The 23,821-nt window shown below is 38.8% G+C and overlaps 1 protein-coding gene across 6 annotated transcripts in view; it reads right to left on the minus strand.

Moving 5' to 3' along the window:
- Pak1 (p21 (RAC1) activated kinase 1) overlaps positions 1 to 23,821 on the minus strand; it is a 124,644-nt gene that overhangs the window by 41,069 nt on the left and 59,754 nt on the right. For 4 of the 6 annotated variants that reach the window (XM_021167463.3, XM_085841513.1, XM_029479658.2 and 1 more), the window contains exons 2-4: positions 15,412 to 15,625; positions 4,261 to 4,361; positions 3,620 to 3,767 (exon numbers count right to left, since the gene is read on the minus strand). In XM_021167463.3, coding sequence (XP_021023122.1) covers positions 3,620 to 3,767; positions 4,261 to 4,361; positions 15,412 to 15,601 — 439 coding nt within the window. In that variant the 5' untranslated portion in view covers positions 15,602 to 15,625. The remainder of the gene's footprint in view (positions 1 to 3,619; positions 3,768 to 4,260; positions 4,362 to 15,411; positions 15,626 to 23,821) is intronic. The other 2 variants (XM_085841512.1, XM_029479657.2) reach the window with 1 other exon arrangement.

Consider the following 23,821-nt stretch of genomic DNA (forward strand, 5'->3'; position numbering starts at 1 on the left):
TTTGCTGCTTTTGCAGATGACCAACGTTTGGTTCCCAGCATCCCCAAGTTGACAACCAACTTCAACTCCAGTTCCAGGAAATCTGACCCATCTTCTAGCCTCCCCAGGCATCATGCATGAACACGGTGCACCAACATATAGGCAGGCAAAACTCATACACATAAAATAAAAAATTAAAAATCTACAAACAAAACAACAACAACAAAAACTAAATGGTTAAGCTCTAGAAAAATCATCTTTCAAAAAACAAAATGGGATAAGCTTAGCAGAACAAAACTATATCTTACTGCACTGCCACTAACAAATACTCCTAGCTCTTTTGAGAACTATGCATTATGGTTAAAAATATGCTCTGACACTATAAAAAGCAAAAACAAACAAAATCAAGAAAGTGGGGTCAGCAAGATGGCTTAGCAGGTAAAGGCACTTGTCACTTATACCTGATGACCTGAGTTCAATCCACAGAACTCACATGGTAGAAGAGGAGAATGAATTGTCCTCTGACTACACACATGTGCCAGGCAAGCAAGTCTGGATGCATGTACACATATGAATGAAATAATATTTTAATAAACATTTCTCCTTTTAAAGACTGTATAATTTCTATAGATCAAAATTGAATTTCAAAGCACAGAATGCAAAGAGTAGAAGGTGCTTTCAAACATTTTATTTTACAAATGAGAAAACTGAAGTTCACAAAGGCAAAAAACACTGGTGCAGGGTTATATAAGTTTGTGTCACAGCAGAGCCAAGACTTGTGTGGGATGCCAATCTAGTCTACTTTCTCCCTAATATTAACTGGCACAGAAAATCAAATACCATAGTAACTACCAAAATTGAAAAAAAAAAAATTTAAGTGTTGGGGTAGAGTGGGGGTGGGGGTGGGGATGTGGAGTAGAGTTGTGGGTAACAGAGACCAGAGTGTTTAGGGGCCTAAATTAAAAACACACTTCAAAAGCTAGTGTGCTGGCACATGCCTTTACTGGCTCTACTCCCAGCACTCAGGAGGTATAGGCAAAAGGATCTCTGGGGTTGAAGCCAGCCATGAATACATTAAATCTTGTCTCCAAAAAATGTAAATAAAAATAAATATACCATTTGCATCATGAATAAGTTGAAATTGTTCTAAAACTTAATTAACTCTTTTGAGTCTGTAAAATGAGGATAATAAGATTTTGCCTTGACAATCCCTGTAGGAGATATGTCACATAAGAGTATACACAAACTGACATAGTAATAACTTAATTAACAATACAAAAGAATAGGAAATAGAAAACAGGAATGATCACATTAAAAATAAACTATGTCAAACATAAAACCTGCTTAGAGTTGGTTCTTGCCTTTAACAACCCTAAAATTTAAAATCCTATGTGAGCACATACATGTGTACATACATGTGTGTACATATATGTGTGTCTATGTTAATACACAAAAGTATGTAATTGTTTCTGTAGAAATACAATAATTATTTGAACTATAACTTTAATGTGCATACATAGATGACCATATATATAAATATATGAATGTGTATAGCTATACACACTCATCCTTAAATACTTAAAGGGACTCAAATTTGAACCATATACAAAGTCCACCGGGGCAATAATGCATATGAATACATGCAACTTCCTTATAGCTATATACATGTACATAGACAGCAGCTTCCAATATGATATCTCTGTATTAAATTCCCTTATATTTTAAGTTCCGATTTCCTGACTACTAGAAAACTTAGCTACTTAGCAACTTCTCACTCCAGCTCTTCCTCAGAATGATCCAATCTTTCAATGGAAAAAGACAAACAGACCCAGTGGGGACAGAGGAGAGGAAGGAAATGCTGCTGGGAAGACGCAGGGCCTCCCCTGAGCACTACTGTGGCATCGTGAGTGAAGCTGCTGTCCATCATCCAACCATCTGTACCCTCTGATACGAGCCAGATACTAGCTGGGGAAATCGCCTCTCAAAGTCAGCCAGTTCATCCTGGCTCTCACCTTCTCCAACAATTCTGCCTTTGAAAGAGGTCACAGAAACAAAGAACACCAGACTAAGACATAAGAGTCTAGGCCTGACACTAATTTAAGCACACTACAAAGGCCACCTCTGTATTTCATATCTGCAAACAGTGAGGAGTTTGTGTGTATATATCTATGTGTGTGTGTGTGTGTGTGTGTGTGTGCATGCATGTGTGTGTGTGTGTATATATATATATATGTGTGTGTGTGTGTGTGTGTGTATATATATATACATATATATACACACATATATATATATACACACACACACACATGTTCTAATTGTCCCGTTTTTGTTGTGTTGTGGCTTTTGTTTTGAGGGGTTTTGTTTGCTTTTGAGACAAATTCTCATTTGGCTAAGGTTGGCCTTGAACCTGCTAGGTAGCAAAAGAATTATATTTAATCCTAATCCTCCTGTATTACATCTATCTACCTAGTTTAAGAAGAGTGTACAATACCCAGCTTTGCTTTAACATTCTTAAGATACTATAAAGAAGACAAGTTTCCAAAATTACAGGTTTTTAATACATTTTTAGCCTAGAAAAAGAAAAATATCTTTGGTATGGAAGGACATGATACAAATAAGATTACTATAGGTAATTATTACTTGAAAATATATGGAGCTAAGTGTGAGAAGACCTGAGTCTAATCCCAATTCCACTACTAAAAACAATCTAAACATAGTCCCTTACACAGAAAGTACATTAAAGAACATTTATAATTACTACTCTCCTGATTTCCATTCAAATGATAAAATTTAGTCCTTTACACACACTATAATGGTTCATACCTATAATCACTCTGAAGGCTGATGCTAAAAGATTACCTTGAGTTCCAAGCCTAAACCAGCCCTAACTAGCCCAAAAAGAGAAAAATAAAAACAAAAACATTTCTTAAGAAACTGGGCTTGCAACTTAAAGACACTTATTAATGTTATTAAATAATAATATCAGGGGCTGGAGAGATGGCTCAGAGGTTAAGAGCACTGACTGCTCTTCCAGAGGTCCTGAGTTCAATTACTAGCAGCCACATGGTGGCTCACAGCCATCTGTAATGAGATCAGATGCCCTCTTCTGGTGTGTCTGAAGACAGCAACAGTGTACTTACATATAATAAATAAATAAATCTTTTTTAAAAATATCAGAAATAACAACAATGACAGTTAAGTGTCTATGCTTTATAACTATATATGATATGAGTCTATATATGAGTCTAGGTATATATAATACCCTGTTTTTTAAAAACTAACATATACAGGGGATGGTGGAGACATAGTGGGTAAGGGCACTTGCCACCTAGTTTGAAGACCTGAGTTCAAACTCAAGAATTCACACAGTGGGAAGAGAGCCTACTCCTGGAAGTTGTCTTCTAATCTTCAAATGCTCACCATGGCATGCATGGCCCCACCCCACAGAAAAAATACATAAATGTAACAGTAATTAATACATGCAGCTTCAGAACAGAGACAAACAAGTATTCATTTTGGTTGTCACTTCCAAACATGCATCTTAGCGACCGTGCTGTCACATTGGCGCTTTCTTTTTTCTTGCTAACCCGTAAGCACGTGGGAGCTTCTGCTGTGATTACCAGAGACACTATCTCCATACCTGTAAAACTCATGTACTTCTGACTATTGGAGGTCTTCTTGGAGTTATAAAATTCCAGCACATCCAGAACAGCCTGTGGGTTTTTCTTCTGCTCTGACTTTGTGATATTTGATGTTTGAAGCAAGCGGGCCCACTGTTCTGGCATTCCCTTAAAGAAAGACATGAAAAGTTTTCAGGAAGTCATGGATTTGGGGGACCCTGAAAGAATATCAGATAAAAATAACCCTGTTCATTATCCATTTCCCAGGTCTCTCAAAATTTACACAAGCTCCTTTTATGTGTCTTCCTTAAGAGGTCTGCCCTTTACCAGGCTTTTCCTTCTTCAGAGCAGGGACCAAGTCTGATTTATTCCTGCATTAGTGCCCCACCTAGAACTTGCTCTTATGGGGCCTCTTAAGAGATTTGTTCGAGTTGGTGATGTAGTTCAGTTGATAGAGCCTTTATACAACATGTGCAAGGCTTTGTTTTCAATTTCAAATACTGCAAACAATCAAACCAAGAGAATTAAAAGAGAAATTTGAGATCAGGAAAGTGTTCTTGAAAAGTTACTGGCAAAGAAAGAGGCTTTAAGAAAACAAGAAAGGCCTGACTCTAATAGCAGAGAGCCCAAACTCTAAGACTGACACCCAGGAACGACTTACCGTAAACTCCCCTGTGACAGCATCAAAACCAACATGAATTGTATGCTCAAAATCTGAAGGAAGAGAAATCTCTGGTCGCTCCTTCTCCTTCTTCTTATTTGCTAGGGGGGAAAAAAAGGACAAGAGATTTTATTATTCTGTTTCTAGCCTTATTTTAGCTTTTCATCAAGCTCCTGTGATGGGCAAGTTCTATCTGGTATGCATATATATAGTATGCATATAGAGCAAAAAATAGGCTATAAAGTGGGGAGTTGGGAAAAGATCTAGAGTCCATGTCATTTTTACCTCTACCTCACAATATCTTTTGCTTTCTGCTTTCTCATCCAAATGGTGAGGAGATGGACAAGATGATCTTAAGGGTCCTTCTAGCTTCTATGGTTCACAATAATCTATGTAATAAGAATGGCAAGTACTCTCAAAGATATTCCTGAGATGTTCCCAAGATGACATCCCATAATTTTTAACAGGTATTTCATACATATTTTGTACATGATCATCACAGGCCTGAAGGTCAACTTTCATTTGTAAACTAAGAGATTGCGGCACAGATCTGCCTGGTCATCAAGCACGTGAAATAAGAGCCTAAGCCCTTACATTCTTCTACTCTACCACTGCTAAAGAACTGCACGCTGACTTCAGAAAGCTAACTACTACTACTACCTATGTATAGATCAAAACAGAGTAATTTATTAATATTGCTGCAGGGGGTGTGATTTGAACCCAGGTCTGGTCCCAAAGATTGTTTTCTTCAGTAACTTCAAAAGAACCTCTAGCCTACACTCCAGTTGCTAAGGGTTGGGCTATTTATAAACTTGGCAATTTCCCTTCTAGAGCAGCTGCTTTGAGAAAGACAAGGCTAAGGATTACACCATGGCCCCAGATAAGCAGTCACTTATAATATAATTGCATCTGTCTCACTCTAAGCTAGAATGTATAGGACATGTGGCAGGGCTTTGGAAAGGCTTTCTGTTTCAAATGGCTGTTTCTAAATCCCTTCTAAACTAATCCCTTAAAAGGTTTTAGAGAATTACAATTATATTGTTTAATTTAGATTTAAACATGTTATATTTACATATCTTGTTATTGTATATTAATAAAGTATATAACATACCAGACATGGATGCTAAGCCAAGAAGGAACAATGGTAATAAAGATCCAAAGAGAGGGAGCAAGCGGTTTATAGAAAAGCGTGTCAAAGAAATGAAATCATGTACCACATGGAAAGAGCAGGGTTAATTCTGAAATGAACTCTACCTCTTCCAGCCAGTCTGTTTTCTGCCTACAGCCTCTGAATACACCTCACAGCTCCCCCTCCTACTTGGTGCTCACTTTTTCTTCTCTTTTAAAGACTGACTCAAGTCCCATTTCTTTCAGAAAAGGATTGTCTTCTACTTCTCCCCCTGTGAATTTCCAAGGCATAAAGTCTGTTATACCATCATACACCTCGTCACTCATTATCTCAAACAATTCCTTGTAAAATGTAAGCTTCTTAAGGATCCAACCAAGTCATGGCTTATAATCATGATTACTAAATTTATAAATCTCAAACAGAACTCAACACAGAGTTTAGTTTAAGAACACTCTGGAAACGGTTAGGAAGTAATCTTAGAAACTATCTAATTTTACTCCTGAAGAAAGACATCCCTGAAACAGAAACTGCCTTGTCCTGAGTCACAGGGCACATGATAGTAAAACAGTCTACCTGATAGTCTTTCCCTCCACTGTGCCATCCCAATCCTTCCTGACTCGAACGAAAGCAACTGCTAACTGAAATAGCAGCTTAACATCAACCAGACCTGAGAAGAGGAAGTGAGAAAGGAGAAGGCCAATTGGGGATATAGCTGGCCGACATAGCCTAGGTACTATGTCAGGTTTAGGTAGACTACCAGCTAGAACCCCAGCAGCAAACAGAGTTCCTAAGGCAAAAATATAGGAGAAAGAACTAGAGAAAAAGCCAAATCTGTCATTTCTTCTTGGAAAAAGTAACCATCTCCTTCATATATGCACAGGTCTTAAAGAGCTTTAGCCACTGTCTCACTGCCTCCTCGCAACAAGCCCTGGAGGCAGACAGCACGGATTATCTCCATTATACAGCCAAGAAAACTGAGGTTAAAACTTACCCTTTTTTTTTTTTACTTTTTCAAGATAAAGTGGCTCTGTGTAGCCCTGGCTGTCCTGGGTCATGCTCTGTATACCAGGCAGGCCTGGAACTCAGAGATCCACTTGTCTCTACCTCCTAGACTAAAGACATGTGCCACTACATCCATTCCTTTCTTTTTTTTTTTTTTTAATTTTTTATTGGTCATGTGCTACTACACCCATTCCTTTCTTTCTTTTTTTTAAATTTTTTATTGGTATATTCTTCATTTACATTTCAAATGCTATCCCAAAAGTTCCCTATACCCTCCCCTCACCCTGCTCCCCAACCCACCCACTCCCACTTCTTGGCCCTGGCATTCCCCTGTATTGGGGCATATAAAGTTTGCAAGTCCAATGGGCCTCTCTTCCCAATGATGGCTGACTAGGCCATCTTCTGCTACATCTGCAGCTAGAGACACGAGCTCTGGGGGTACTGGTTAGTTCATATTGTTGTTCCACCTATAGGGTTGCAGACCCCTTCAGCTCTTTGGGTACTTTCTCTAGCTCCTCCATTGGGGGCCCTGTGTTCCATCCTGTAGATGACTGTGAGCATCCACTTCTGTATTTGCCAGGCACTGGTATAGCTTCACAATAGACAGCTATATCAGGGTCCTTTTAGCAAAATCTTGCTGGCATATGCAATAGTGTCTGCATTTGGCAGCTGATTATGGGATGGACCCCAGGTGGGGCAGTCTGGATGATCCATCCTTTTATCTTAGCTCCAAACTTTGTCTCTGTAACTCCTTCCATGGGTATTTTGTTCCCTATTCTAGGGAGGAATGAAATATCTACACGTTGGTCTTCCTTCTTCTTGATTTTCTTGTGTTTTGCAGATTGTATCTTGGGTATTCTAGGTTTCTGGACTAATATCTACTTATCAGTGAGTGCAAGTCAAGTGACTTCTTTTGTGATTGGGTTACCTCACTCAGGATGATATCCTCCAGATACATCCATTTGTCTAAGAATTTCATAAATTCATTGTTTTTAATTGCTGAGTAGTACTCCATTGTGTAAATGTACCACATTTTCTGTATCCATTCCTCTGTTGAGGGGCATCTGGGTTCTTTCCAGCTTCTGGCTATTATAAATAGGGCTGCTATGAGCATAGTGGAGCATGTGTCCTTCTTACCGGTTGGGACATCTTCTGGATATATGCCCAGGAGAGGTATTGCGGGATCCTCCGGTAGTATTATGTCCAATTTTCTGAGGAACCGCCAGACTGATTTCCAGAGTGGTTGTACAAGCTTGCAATCCCACCAACAATGGAGGAGTGTTCCTCTTTCTCCACATCCTTGCAAGCATCTGCTGTCACCTGAATTTTTGATCTTAGCCATTCTGACTGGTGTGAGATTGAATCTCAGGGTTGTTTTGATTTGCATTTCCCTGATGATTAAGGATGTTGAACTTTTTTTTTTCCCAGGTGCTTCTCAGCCATTTGGTATTTCTCAGGTGAGATTTCTTTGTTTAGCTCTGTACCCCATTTTTAATGGGGTTATTTGAGTTTCTGGAGTTCAGCTTCTTGAGCTCTTTCTATATAATGGATAGATTTAGGATTGGTAAAAATTCTTTCCCAATCTGTTGGTGGCCTTTTTGTCTTATTGACAGTGTCTTTTGCTCTACAGAAGCTTTGCAATTTTATGAGGTCCCATTTGTTGATTCTTGATCTTACAGCACAGGCTATTGCTGTTCTATTCAGGAATTTTTCCTCTGTGCCCATACCTTCGAGGCTTTTCCCCACTTTCTCCTCTATAAATTTCAGTGTCTCTGGTTTTATGCACTACACCCATTTCTTATCATCTTGGCATGCACTCATTCATTGTTCAACCCTAGAAAAGTCTTTGAATTTCAAGTCCTATAGGACACCAATTACTGCTCAGAATATAGATGAAAGTAAACAATGAGTTACCCTTCTGTAAAAGATACCATCTGAAAGAAATCATTAAGGATAAATAGCTATTAGCTAGGCAGAGGCAGGGAAGGACAATCCAGAAACAGAGTAAGCAAAGCCCTAAAGGAAGCAAAGTGCTCAGGATTTTGCCACCAGAAAGCCAACCAACTTTGATAAGAGTAATCTTTTACTAGACATATACTCTGATTTGGGATTGAAGAATAAAACTGGATAATGCAAATCTATGCTCCTAGGAGTTCAATAGCCCAAGGCCAGAAACCCCATCTCTCTAGCCTGTGATTGAGTAAACCTGATAAAACATTCCGTCAACTGATAAATGCATAAATTGTATAAGATTCATATAATGAAGTTCACTGATAAAAAGAAATGAAGCCCTCATCATGCTATAAAATGGATGAACTTTGTAAGCATTATGCTAAGTACAAGAAGCTGCGGGAGGAGGGCTGGAAAGATTGGAAAGATGTCTCAGTATTTAAGAATACTTCCTGTATGCCTTGGCATTTTTTGTGCAGATCAGATGACAACTTTGAAAACTTGCATCATTTAGCATAATGCAGAGGACCTAGCTTCACTCCTCAGCAACCATCTGTAACTCTAGTTCCAGAACACCCCATACCCTCTTCTGACCTCCATAGGCACCAGACATATACATGGTTTACATATATGTGACAAAACACTCATACACATAAAAATAAAATAAATTTTAAAAAGAAGAACACAGCATATTTTGTAATTCCATTTATTGAAATATATAGAACAGACAAACTCAGACTGAAAATACATATAAGTCTACAGGGGATGAGAGAAGAGACAAATGAAGACTGACTTAATAGGAATGGAACTTCTGCCAGGCGTGGTGGCGCATGCCTTTAATCCCAGCACTTGGAGTCAGAGGCAGGTGGATTTCTGAGTTCGAGGCCAGCCTGGTCTACAAAGTGAATTCCAGGACAGCCAGGGCTACATAGAGAAACCCTGTCTCAAAAACCCCCCCCAAAAAAAAAAAAAAAGGGAATAGAATTTCTTTTTGGTCTAATAAGAATGTACTGATACTGTACTGACTGAACAAATATTTTTGGTGCTGAGATATGAACATAGGCCTTTATGCATGTTTATGCTAATGTATACCATTATGTTATACTCATAGCTCCTGTTTAATTTTGTAAATATACTAAAATATCAAATATTCTGAGATGGTGAACTATATGGTATTAGTTATACATCAACTTTTTAAGTAAATGCAATTTACCATATTAAGAAGGCAAAGAAAGGCCAATAAGATGGCTCAATCGGTAAAGCACTTGCCATGTAAGCCTAGAATTCAGTTCCTAGGACCCATGTGCTAGAAGCTGAGAACCAACTCCAAAAGTTGTTCTCTGACCTCCACACAGATGCCATGGGACACAAACAAATACTCCTCTTCCTCCTCCTCTTCCTCATCACCATCTTCATCCATCAATCATTAGAAGTTTAAAAAGTAACAAAGAGAGGGAAGGAAGGAAGGAAGGAAGGAAGGAAGGAAGGAAGGAAGGAAGGAAGGAAGGAAGGAACTAGAAAGAGGTGGCTTGGCAGTTTAGAATGCTTGGGGCTCTTCCTGAAGACCTGACCTGGGTTTAGTCCCCAGCACTCATTGTGGTGACTAATAACAGTCTGTAGCTCTAGTTCCAGGGAATCTAACACTCTCTTCTGGCTTCCATGGATTTCAAGCACACACATACACATATGTAGGTACTCACATATATACATAAAATAAAATGAACTATAAAAAAGGAAAAGGAAAAAAGGGAGTATATATAGTAAATTAAATTAATTTAGCTTTTGCTAAAATGTGATATCCAACATCATTAAAACTTCTTAGTAAATATGATTACAAAATTTATTTAACCCAATAAAAGCTAATTATAAAAGCCACTAAAAAACATTATATAGCTATAAAACATTGGATGCCTCTCCTTTGGAATTAAAAACAAAATAAGGGTGACATTAGTCACCATTAGAATTCAACACAGTAATAAAGGTGTCAAAAAGAAAAAAAAAGGAATGAAATAAAGAAAAAAAAAGCACAATTTACTATTCTGTGAATCAATTACAATATATGGTTTTATAAACTAAAGAACCTTAAAAACAAGTTTTATTATTAATATTTGCAACTCCTGAAGTAAGAGTTCTCAATAAGCTGATTAAGACAGAGAATTCAGATATGACTGAAGACAGAAAGGAAAAGAGAAAGAATCACCTTGCTTTCATATAAGTAAAGATCTTAAGTTTGAAGAAATAACATAAGAAAAGAAGCTTGCAACCTTCTATCTCTGTCTTAGTTCAGCTTGGGCTTAGCTTGGAGAAAGCAGCTGACTACAAAATCCCATGCTTTACCCAAGACATTAAAGTTTCAGCAAGATGAATTAACCCCATATTTAAATTAGTTTTAAACAGCTCATTTTTCATTGGCTCAACTGAACTAATCTGAGCAAAAGGCAGTAAAACATTCCAGACTTAAGAGAGATAAACACTCCTGTAGTTCAGTATTAAAATTAACTTCACCAACCTCTTCCCAGGCTCAGAGAATTTCACTTTGGTCATGAAAATGCAGCCAGAAAGAGGTTGCAAACTAAATGCTATGCGACTTCTTAGAATAAACCCAAGGCTCCAAATCCTAACCACAGGAACCAGGCTTTCCCACATGGAATTCTGCAACTCAGCATCACCTATTACAAGCCTTCAATTATAGCTTCTCCTTCCAATCATGTATGCATTCCCTCAAGCACAAACTGAGGCCATCCTAGAGATCAGCATTAGGTAATGCCCACAGACATCACCACCCACTGCCAGCTCTAGTCTAAACCACTACTGCAACCTGTAAAGAACTTTTCATTCTCGTTTTCCTTAGAGTCACAGCACTGCATCTCTAGAAATTCTGTCTCCAACATCTGGGTGGGAACAGGTACATATTTCTTAAAAGTACCATGTATGAGTCTGATATGAGAAGAACTAACAGGAGCACAGTAGTAGATGCAATAGACACTTTAGGAAGACTTAGTTCTACATTCATTCCTCTCACTTTCCACCAATGAGACCTTGGACATTGTTTACTATTCTCTAAGCTTCAACTTTCCTATTGGAAATAGGTTGTGGGTATTGGATAATGATAAAAGAATAAATGAGATTTCATAAAGATAAGTTAACCTCTCATCTGTATGGTTTTGCAGTTTAGAAAATAATTTACTTTCATGACATAAAGTGGTATACAAATGCCTAATGACATAGATGGGCATGAGTTGTTACTCCCACTTTACAGGTGATGCTATAACAATATTTAAAAATAATTAATGACGGAGCTGATGCGAGGGGCAGATCTCAGTCATGGTTAGTGGAGTTCATTTCTAGACTAGTTATCTATGCAGCCTCTACTAATCCTCAAATACTACATAAAGGCAGAGCATGTCAAAGACTGCTAGTTCTGATGTATATCTTGCAGTTAAGTAATAGATTGCTGACTGAAACTAAGATTGCAAAGGGAAGAAACTCAGCCATTTTTCCATCTTAATATATATTAATCACAGTCGACACAGCTCTTAAAGCAGGGGTACTAACGGAATCTATAGAAACTTCATAGCTAGAAAATAAAATACAGGCTATTAGATCTTACAAAAATTTCTTGTAGCTGTTTTCAACCTAGAAAGATGCAGACGGGATCTTGAGGATAGGATTAGTTTTTTCACCGGGCACTGGTGGCGCACGCCTTTAGTCCCAGCACTCGGGAGGCAGAGGCAGGCAGATTTCTGAGTTCGAGGACAGCCTGGTCTACAAAGTGAATTCCAGGACAACTAGGGCTATACAGAGAAACCCTGTCTCAAAGAAAGAAAGAAAGAGGAAGAAAGGAAGAAAGGAAGAAAGGAAGAAAGGAAGAAAGAAAGGAAGGAAGGAAGGAAGGAAGGAAGGAAGGAAGAAAGGAAGAAAGGAAGAAAGGAAGAAAGGAAGAAAGGAAGAAAGAAAGAAAGAAAGAAAGAAAGAAAGAAAGAAAGAAAGAAGGAAGGAAGGAAGGAAGGAAGGAAGGAAGGAAGGAAGGAAGGAAGGAAGAAAGAAAGAAAGAAAGAAAGAAAGAAAGAAAGAAAGAAAGAAAGAAAGAAAGAAAGAAAGAAAGAAAGAAAGAAAGAAAGAAAGACAATTAAAAAGGAAAAAAAAAGATTCATTTTTTTCACACCAAATTTGGCCTAGGGGAACTGAGATTTCCAGAAGAGCCTCCAAGTCTACAGCTTCATCATCAATAAAAATACCTCACAATGTCCTGGTTTCTTTCCATCTACATAAATAAACCTGATCCAACGACACTTTGCAATACCTCATCTATATAAATACAGGGTTGCAGAGCTAAAAAAGAACTGTGTCTGTTGCTCTGGCTCTCATTTTTTTAGATGAAAGCACTAAAGTCTACAGAGAAGTCACTGACACAAATGTGATATCCAGCTTGTGAAAGAAGCAAGATTGCAACCTAGGTATCTAGATTTAGGGCATGTAAAACTACTCCTTTGGTTGCAATGACATATGAAGGTGCTGTTTCTATCCTGTTCTAGATGGGAAATCTTTTAAAACAAACAAAAAGAGGCTAGGGTGGCAGTTCAGTGAGTAATGTAAGAATAAGAATAAGAGTTAAAATTGCCAGCATCCATTTCAAAAACAAGTATGCCCATGTGCATCTGTAATCCCACCACTGTAGAGGATTTTGGGAGGGACAGAAACAGGAGGATTGCTGGGGCTTGCTTACTGTCCACCTAGCTCCAACTTCAGTAAAAGACCTTTCTCAAGGGGATAAGGTAGAATGGGATACATTAGGATACCCAATGTCCTCCCTCTGATCTCTACAGGTGCTTAAGCATAGGACTGACATACGCATATACACCACACAGGCAGGCAGGCAGGCAGGCATGCACACACAAACACCAATTTTATTGAGAATCATTTACATACTATTATAATTTACTTATAAAGTATAATTGGACTTTTAGTATTTTCAGAGCCAGACAAACAACACCATAATTCAACGCATTTTGATCATTCCAAAAAGAAATTTCCTACCTCTTAGCCATCACTCCCTTAATCTCATTGTTTATCACCTACTCTGTATCCTTAGGCAACCACTAACATGCCTTTTATCTAGGAATTTACATTTCTAGACATTTCACATGAATGGAACTACACACTATGTGACCATTATGACTAGGTCTTTTCCTTAACCACATATTTCAAGGTTTACCCACAGATGCAGTATGGCTCAGGACTTTACTTTTTAAATTAAATATTATTCATTATATTGATGTTATATTTTATTTTTAATACTAGATAGTTCCTTGGGAAGCACAAAAAAAAAAAAATGAGGCTAAAGCGTTATTTCTCTTTGATGGAAATGCCGGGTACTATCATTTCTCTCCATTTAAGCACCTGAAGAACTGCCAGAATGCTTTCCCTAAGGCTGTACCATTTTACATTCCGACCAGCAATTATGAGAGGATCAAATACTTCCATAATCTCACCAACATTTGATATCATCCAGCTTTTGCTACAGCCATCCTAGTGTGCGGTGTTTTGAATTTGTACTTCCCTGGCAACTAATGATAACAATGTTTTCCATTAGTCTATCTTCTTTGGAGAGATGTCTATACAGATCCTTTGTCTAGTTTTAAGCTGAGTTGCCTGATTTTTAGTCAAGTTGTAGTTCTTTCTGTATTGCTATACAAGTTCCTCATAAGATATATAATTTCAGAAGGCTGCCTCCTGCTTTGCTGTTACCCTGTGACTTTCTTGATGGTGGTAAATCAGAACCTGAAGCTTGTACTTCCACAGATAGAAAGCCTCACCACAAAAAGAGCCCTACATGGATACCTGAGAACTCTAGCTTTTATTTCTTTTCTTTTTCAAGACAGGGTTTCTCTGTGTAGTCCTGACTGTCCTGGAATTCACTCTATAGACCAGGCTGGCCTCAAACTTAAGAAATCTGCCTGCCTCTGCCTCCCAAGTGGTAGGATTAAAGGCATGTGCTACCACTGCCTAGCCTAAGTTAGCATTGTTAGTATCTGCCAAAAAAAAAAAAAAAAAAAAAAAAATCTATGGGAGGCTGGAGAGATGGCTCAGTGGTTAAGAGCACTGACTGCTCTTCCAGAGGTTCTGAGTTCAAATCCCAGCAACCACATGATGGTTTACAACCATCTGTAACTCGATCTGATGCCCTCTTCTGGTGTGTCTGAAGACAACTACAGTGTACTTACATATTATAAATAAATCTTTTTTAAAAAATCATCTATGGGAACACTCAAACTTTTATGTTTCCACTGTTTTTTTCTATAAAGATGGCAGTGACTTTTTCAGGTTCATCATTAAGATTTTGATTATTCTTTCAAGTTTTATTAGTAAGAGGGTAATGAAAGGCAAGCATGGTGGCGTTTGTCAGTAATATCACACTTGGAAGTTAAGGCAGGAGAACGTCATGCATTTCTGGCTGGCTAGCAGGGATACAGAGTGAGATCTAGACTTTAAAAACAACAGGAAATGAGGTTGCCTAGTAAGTCTTACTCATACTGAACTCACAGTGATTCCTACTTACCTCCACCATCTTTCCTCGACTATCCCTGCCTATCCTTACTAACACTAAATACTAAATCTTGAAAATGGGACCAAGATCTAGACAAAAAAATAAGGCGATCAAAATTTGCAAAGGTGGCATTCCAAGTGAAAGTAATCTGGAAAAAAGAAATTTCCAAAGACACTTCAAAAGTCCTTCGGTTTTATGATTTGATAAGCATTTTTAAAAATTAAAAAAGGAAAAAGAAATAGATACATACAAATATTTTCAATTTATCTGAAAGCTGGCAAGAGCAAATTTATTCTTAAATTTTTGTTGAAATATAATCCTGAGCAATAAGTCAATTTTGCATTTGGCTTTAGCCACTCTAAGAAGGCAAGACATGTTAACAAGAAAATAAAAGGTACTGAAGGAGAATTAAGTCAGGGAAGGAAAGATCTTCTCTTCAGACTATTCATAGGGAAAAGGCTGATTTGCTTTGATTTTTTCTTCTTAAAGCATACAAATGATGAAAATAAACAAAGTACTGTACTTTTATCTCCAGGTAAGATGGATCGATAAAACCGGTCCTTCTTTTTCTTCTCCTCTGGGTTTGGAGGCAGAGGTTTGGAGCCGTGGTTTAGGGTTCCAGTGTCTTTGCTGCCAGCTCCAATCATAGTGCTGGTGTTTCTCATCGGAGGGGCTGGGGGTTTGTCCTGGATGTCTACGCCGTTATTTGACATTGTCACCACCAGCAGCAGCAGCTACTAGAATCAAAAGAAAAAAAAACCATAATAATAACATTCATATTTTTTAGAACAAGTAGTTACATATTTTAAATGTTTTAAAATTAAAATCATACGGCCATTCTGCACTTGTCATGAATACTGCTAGCCTATTTAGTCAGTAAGCCAGATGTAAATCCCTAATGTGTTCCAAACACTGCTAAAAATTCACCAAGATTTTGTTTTTCTCTGCAGTCTCTTCCCTCAGAGTCTAAAGAACAAATATATACACCATGGTGTAGGTGAAAAGCAGATATGGACCAGACAAAACCTCGATGGGAAAGCCAATAACACCTACTAGATGTTGAGAAACCCCACAGCTTCTTCAGTCCCATTCATCCATCTCCATGAGGCTTAACTAAAACCTCCAGCAGCACTCCATATGGTGAGTCTGCTGACAACATTTAACTTGATAACTTTACATAAGTTATCTTTCCCTATGTTGCCGAGTGTTGGTGAAACTTCTGGCTTTGTGGCTAGCTTTACCAAGACTAAACAACATTCACACATTTACATATACCTAAACCCTCTTTCAGGTCCCACTGGCAGAATAATGACCATACGCCCACAAATGTACAGTGCTTAAACCTTTTGGTCCTTCACAAGAAAGATGCTGCCCATGTGCCAGTTCTTCTGGATATCCCTCCTCTGAACACAGAATAAAACTTAAAAGAGGAAAACCCCATGATATGTCGACAAGTGATTTTAATTAAAACAGGGATTAGTGCCTTAAAATGTTCTTGTTCTTGACAACAGATAAATGTGTCCAGAGTTTATATTTTCTCCTTATTAATTCATGAAATAGTAGAAAATTTATCTCATATTTGACCAGGCCCATTCACCAGTCTCACTTTCTGTATCTCCATTCCTTTTAATTCCTTTTACAGTATAGCTATACATCTTCTTTAATTTCTTTAAATATGTCATAACTTTCACACCTCCATCCCTTTACACAAGATGTTTCATCCGCCTATTTTCCTATTCGTGAATTCAATTCATCCATCCTTTGAGGATTAACTCTGTTGTTTCTATGCTGCCTTTAGAAAATGTTCCGACCTCCAAAAAGTCAGGTGCCCTTTCTCTATGCTCCAAGGCAATGTGTTTATTTCCAGGTTATCACATTTCTTTGTAGTGTTATAATTTGCTTACAGATATATATTTTCCAGGAGCCATCTTTGAAGATCAACAGTGCCTTACCTTTTTAACTTATAGTAGATACAAGTTTATATACAGTTTACAGAAAGATAGATATATGCGGTCTTGAAAGGAATTTACTAGTACAGATAAAATACAAAGTCCTTAAGTAAGATACCAATTGGCATTACAAAGTAAGGGTATCCACATTCAATTTATGTCTAAAAAGTCCTGAACTTCCCAAGTACTCTTTCTTTCTCTCTCTCTTTGTTTCTTTGTTTCTTTCTTTCTTTAAAGTGCTAAAGATGAAACTCTGGGCATTATCACTAAGCTATACTGCCTGTTAGCTCACAAAATATTCTCCTGTTGTTGTTGTTGTTGTCCTCGTCGTCATCTTGTTTTTCGAGACAGAGTCTCACTATATAGTTCTGGGTGTTCTGGAACTCACTATGTAAACCAGGCTAAACTCAAACCCTCAGAGATTTGCCTGCTTCTGCCTCCTAAGTATTGAGATTAAAAATGTATACCTGGCCATCATTAAATATTCTTAATCACCCTGGAAAGAGAAAAGGAGCAAGGAAGGGGAAGGAGCCAGGCTCCATGTCAATGCAATGATTTCTCTCTTCACTAAAGAAAATCTTAACTGTTTGTTGTTTGAGACAGGGTTTCTCTGTATAGCCCTGGCTGTCCTGGAACTCAGAAATCCGCCTGCCTCTTCAACTGGATTTTAATTCTTCTTGACCAACCTCTGGCAAAACAATTGCTCCTTTCCTTTTTGAACAAACGATATCAACACCAAGGGTGCCTGTGTTAATCTGAACTGACTAGCTGGGCGGCTGCTTTTTCATTTCTTCTACTTTCACTCCCTGGATATTTAGGTTTGCCTTCTCCTCCAGCTCCCACTCAGGTCCCTTAGCTCCTCCAAGAGAGCATCCAGTGTCTCAACTGGCAATGCCCTCCTACTCTAGGCTGCCAGTTCCAAAATTATACTCTCCTAGCTACCTTATACCCAACCAGGCTCTCTCTGGCCTCCCAAGTCCTTCAACCAGCAGCCTCATTTAATGTAACTCCCATTAGGCCCACAGTACAGGATTACGCCAGGAAATCACCATATTTTTCTTTATTATTAATCACTGTATCATATTTAAGAGAATTATTAGTGGGTAGATTAAGCAAAACTCTACTGGAATCTATTGTCTGAAACCTGATGATGCCATCTGAGTTGTCCCAACTATACTTGAAATTCTCACCAGTAGGATATCTATAACCTCAAAAGCAGCCTAGTCCACCTTTAGTCACCTCCTCTGAAAAGAGTTCTCACATAAGTTCTTCTCTGTTTTATTCAAGTCCTCTCTGTTTTTACAATCATTTCCAGCACCTGAGAAGTAAAGATGAGACCCCAGAGAAACCTGCTACCTAAACTAGCTGGATTGGTGAGCTTCAGGTTCATGGAGAGACCTCAGTAAATAAAGTAGAGAAAGAAAGGAAAAAACCCAAGGGTTTTTTTGCCTCACATATATCGGGGGGGGGGGGGGGGACAACAGACTTTTCTAAGCAGTTCTGTACCTGGACAGTAAATGTCTCAGGTTTAAAAACAAAACAAAACAAAACAAAAAGCTGTTGATTAAAGAACACAGCTATAGAGAAACTACAATGAGAAAAGAGGTATTACCTAAAGGAAGAAACCAGTTGCTATCCATTTGCACTGAGGATTCTGGGATGTCTTGAGCTCACAACATGGGGCAAGACAGTCCTTTACATTTCCCAAGTGAGTTGCTGAAATCCTATGAAACAGTTTCCCTGGAGAACAAGCTGGATAAATTACCTTTACAGATAAGATTTCAGCCATTGTTTGGAACAGGTATTTTAATAACCAGATCACACTTCAGAATTTATAAAAAGCTTGGAAATCTACTTGGTAGGCACCATTTTTCTAGGCTCTACTAGGCGCTGGGAATAGAACAATGAAACAAATCCAAAGAAGCATAGTTTCAGAGATATTGCCAGTCATCCACAACATGTATGTGGTGAGCACAAGACACAAAGACCTGAAAAAATATTTGTGTGATCACGGTACCACATATCATGGTAACCTCTAGAAACAAAGAAATATACTACACAACTTCTAATTCACTTAAATTTAAATTTTTTAAAGTTATTACATGTGTTTGTTCAGCACATGTGTTCACATGCTTGTGCACTACATGCATGAGCATGTCAGAGGGGAATGTATAGCAGTCCGTTCTCTTTTCACCGGTGGGTTCTAAGGATTAAACTAAGTACATTAGGTTTAATAAGTGCCTTTCCCCCACTGAACCACCTCACCAGATCCCTCAGATAGATCACCAGATCCCTCGGATAGATCACCAGATCCCTCGGATAGATCACCAGATCCCTCGGATAGATCACCAGATCCCTCGGATAGATCACCAGATCCCTCGGATAGATCACCAGATCCCTCAGATCACCAGATCCCTCAGATCACTATTTAAATAAAAGAGGGAAGGTGATGTGGATATAGTTCAATGGCAGAATAGTATGCAAGTCAATTCCCAGCACAGTGGGAGGGAGGGAGGGAGGGAGGGAGGGAGGGAGGGAGGGAGGGAGGGAGGGAGGGAAGGAGGGAAAAGGGAAGGAAGGAAGGAGGGAACGAAATGCTAGAAGTTTACAATAAATTAGTCAACAAAATGAAAGAAGGACAGGAAGAAGAAATAAGAACTACTCCACATACCAACTACATTTCTAACTTTGAACAACCCAGAGCAGCTGCAATATTGACATGGCCAACACTCATGCCTGAGGAGTACTGTATGCCCTTGGTGCCTGGTTATTAGAATCTGATCTTTAATTAAATCGTGCCAAGAGGTTTGCTTTGGCAGGAACCTGGAATACTGAAGCCTTGAATTTGCTGAGAGATGTCCTTCTAATGCGTCAAAGGCACTCCCACTATGCAACCTCCAGCCAGCTACTTGCTCTAGTATAGCAACAAGAAGGCAATTGCTGGGGCAGCAGGGAAGAAAACTGTAGGTGGTTTAAAGCTACTTTAATTTCTGATGCTCCGTTGACTCTTATGTAAAATGCAAACAAGACTACCTACTTTAGAGTTATCATAAGAATGAAAAAACACAAAAGCTTTTTAAAAGACAGTACCTAACATGCTGCTTGATACAAAAAGATGTCCAACAAGCATTTGTTTCTTCCTCATCTGTTTCTAGTTTTACCTATACCATTCCCCGAGCCCATCATTCAATCAGTACACTTTCATATCTCCACCTTTACCTGCATGGTTCTATCTGCCTAAGACACCTCAATGTGCCTAGCAAACTCCTACTCATTCCTTAAGGTCCAACTGGACTCACTTCTTCTAAGAAACCTTCAAAGAAGCCTCTAATTACCCTCCTTCAAAATGTAACTGTCTTTGTGGGTAGGGTCTTTGTGTAGAGGGTTGACCTAATGCTGCTTGTATTCTAATGCTAATTTGGGTCCCCTAAAACTGTTTGCCCCAAAGGCTAGAGGGTGTACACGTAAGACACTGAGTGTAAGACACTGAGGGACCCTGCCCCTAGTGAATTCTGACTGATAAATCGCTGGGGAGAAGAGGCATGGGCGGGGTTTAGGTTTCCCAGGCTTGAGGCCACTACGAGGAAGGAGGAAGGAGATGTCTCTCTTGGAAGAGGAAGTGTGTGCAGGAGAGAGGAGGGGACTGCAGTGGGATGGCTGAGCCATAAACACATGACCATGAGGGCTGCCCAATTGGAGTTTAGAGCAGCCCAGAGGGAAGATAGAAACCAGTCAGTAATAACTGGGACTTATCAGTAGGAAAGTGGATCCTAACAGCATGGAGGGTAGGCAGCTGCCCAGCTACTGTGCTGCTTAAGGCATATTTACAAATATAAGACTGTCTGTGTCTTTCATCTGGGAACACAAGTGGTCTAAGGTAGAAAGAAACTTCATGCCAGGATTTTATTAAATATTTTTTTACTACACTTAACTGCATTTTATTCATACTTCTATGAAGCAATGCCAAGTTTCATCTTCACTTCTTGTGGTCACTAGGCAAGGAATAACTCAAAGGACAAAACTATGATTAATTTCTATGTCTCCATGGTCTTGATCCAGTAGAGACATGGAACACCTCAGGTAATGAGCAAGAGCCCACTTTCTAAGACAATCTGTCTTTGTGGAATAAACCAGAAGGCTCCTCAAGAGCCAGACAATTCCAAATCTTTATTTTAAAGGAATCTGAACTTTATCAGGGTATACAATTTACCTAACCTTCTAACTTAAATATTTATAAGGGCATGACTACCTTCTTTTTTCCCCTCCCCTCTTTTCATGACCACCTTCTTAATCATTTTGATTATCTTAAAAGTACTCTTTAGACACTAATGATAATTTGAGACAGAATTGAGACATAGGGTTATGCTGAGAACCTTCCTAAAGTTAAAAGAAATGAGAGGCAATAAAGATATGAAAATGGCAGAGATTTGAAGTAAAAGACAATTCACTGGGCTGTGGTGGCACACATCTTTAATCGCAGCTCTCTGGAAGCAGAGGCAAGTGGATCTCTGAGTTCAAGGCTAACCTAGTGTACAGAGTGAGATCCAGGACAGCCAGGGCTATATAGAGAAATACTGTCTTGAAAAAAAAAATAAAACAAACAAAAAGACTTAAAATTCACTTAGTATTGCCCTGTACTTATGTACAGCGGTGTGACAGCAGCAAGCAGAGGTGATTCACACACAAACAGCTTTTTCAAAACACACACATACACACACACATACACACACACACACACACCCCTACCTACCTTCCTACTCTTAACATTCTTCTCCTGATTAAAACCCTTCTACTATTTCTGTTGAAACTTTCTATTTGTCATTGGCTAGCTCCTTTTGCCTTAAAAGAAACCTGCCTATCACCTGAAGAGACTTCTCTAGCTGCCACTGCAGCCCCTACCTGACCCAAAGAAACTGGAGGCTGTCTTTTCTTTTCACACTCATCCTACAGGCTTTATCCTTAATTTTCCGTGCTATTTGCAAACCACTTCTTTGCGCGCAAGCGCGCGCGTGTGTGTGTGTGTGTGTGTGTGTGTGTGTGTGTGTGTTGTGTGTGTGTGTGTGTGTGTGTGTGTGTTGGGTAAAACAAAACTCCTATGTTTGCATAAATTATGTGTCTAGTAAGAGATGCAGACAAAAAGTAAGCACTTAAATTAAACAGTGTCAAGTACACATGTGTGGGACCAGGGTTGGTCAGGAAAGGACTTGTTGAGAAGAAACACTTAAGACCTAAAGAAATAAGATGACAAACACTGGAGAGACGGCTGAGTAGTTAAGAAATTAGTTAGTTGACAACCAAGTGGTGGTGGTGCACATTTTTAATCTCAGCACTGGGAAGGTAGAAGCATGAGGATCTCTGAGTTCGAGGCCAGCCTGGTCTACAAAGTGAGTTCCAGGACAGCCAAGGCTACACACAGAAATCCAGCCTGAAAAAACAAAAGTAAATTTATCTTAAAAAGTAGAGCCAAAGAGTTTAGAAACTGATGTAGAATAGGAAAGAAAAAAGAAATTCAAAATAACTAAATGATTCCTTTTACCTGACCCAAGAAATATTAGAAAAATATATCAAGCACTCTACATTTTCCTTCACATGCGCACACAACTCTTCTCTGACACCATCTTCCTCTCCACACACCACTACATCTCTGCTTGCCCTCAGAAGCAGAGCTTCTCAGAAGAGTTCTCTATGAATACTTGAAGTCCTGTCTCCACTGCCTTCCCCTCTGTGCCCAGTGGCGCGCTTCCTATTTCACAGAAGTCCTCTTGTCAAGGTTGCCAAGCATTGCCATCTTAAAAATCTAATGCTCACTTTCCGTGCTTGTTCAACGTCTCATCAGCAGTCAATATAATTAACTCAGTTCTCTTTTAAATACCCTACTATCTTGGATTCTCTTGATTTGCTATCTTTCTGTCTTCTCTTCTCCCCTCTGTATACACTTCCTTCAGTATTTTTCACAATACCAAGACTCCAGACCCCTTTACTCATATAATACACTCTCTCCAAGTGACCTCCCCAGCCCAAAGGCCTCACATACCACCCTTGTTGCTGATGACACCAAAGTTTTAACCTTTTCACCAAACAGCTCTCTTATCCGGCAGTCGGTTCTACCTAACCTTCTGTTAAGCTGCAGGTATTGGTCAGAGTGGCAGTTGTCTCACAGACAGTTAGACTTAACATGATCAAAAGGCACTCTTGATTATCACAGCAAGTATCACAATTTTTAATTATACTCAGTTATTATACATCTCCTTAATAAACAGTAGCAAGTATATTTGTTTTATTTACTAACCTATATTTAGAAACTAAAAAGGCACTCAGCTGACTCTTAAATATACTAGAGGGAAGGAAAAATATACTAGAGGGAGTTTGCCCTCCAATGAATGCAGACTAATGGAAGGAAAAGATACAGGATCTACATAATAATACATCAATGGCAAGTGCCACCACTGAGTGAAGAGAGGCACAACATAAATCCAGAAGAGAGGTCCTAACAGTAAAGAAAGACTTTCTTTAAAAAAAAAATATTGTAGGTACTTATTATAGATTTTTATTATATAATATATTATTATAGGTATTTATTTTACACACACATACTCTATCTGCATGTATAAATTCATGCCAGAAGAGGGCATCAGATCATACTATAAATGTTTGTGAGCTACCATGTGATAGATGAGAATTGAACTCAGCACCTCAAGAAAAGCATCCAGTGCTCTTAACCACTGAGCCATCTCTCCAGCCCCAAAGGAAGACTTGCTTAAGAGGTGACTTTGGAGTTTATTTTTGCAGATTAAGAATAAGTATAGCTATAAGTATCAACTGTGTGTTTTATTTATTTATTTTTAATATTTGTTATGTGCAGTGGTATTTTGATTGCATGTATGTCTGCATTTGAGTGCCAGATCCCCTGGAACTGGGTTACAGACAGTTTTGAGCTGCCATTGCAGAGAATTGAACCCAAGTCCTCTGGAAAAGCAGCCAATA

This window comes from Mus caroli, unplaced genomic scaffold (genome assembly GCF_978045245.1).
Source record: "Mus caroli unplaced genomic scaffold, Mus_caroli_1 scaffold_8, whole genome shotgun sequence".
Taxonomy (NCBI): Eukaryota; Metazoa; Chordata; class Mammalia; order Rodentia; family Muridae; genus Mus; species Mus caroli.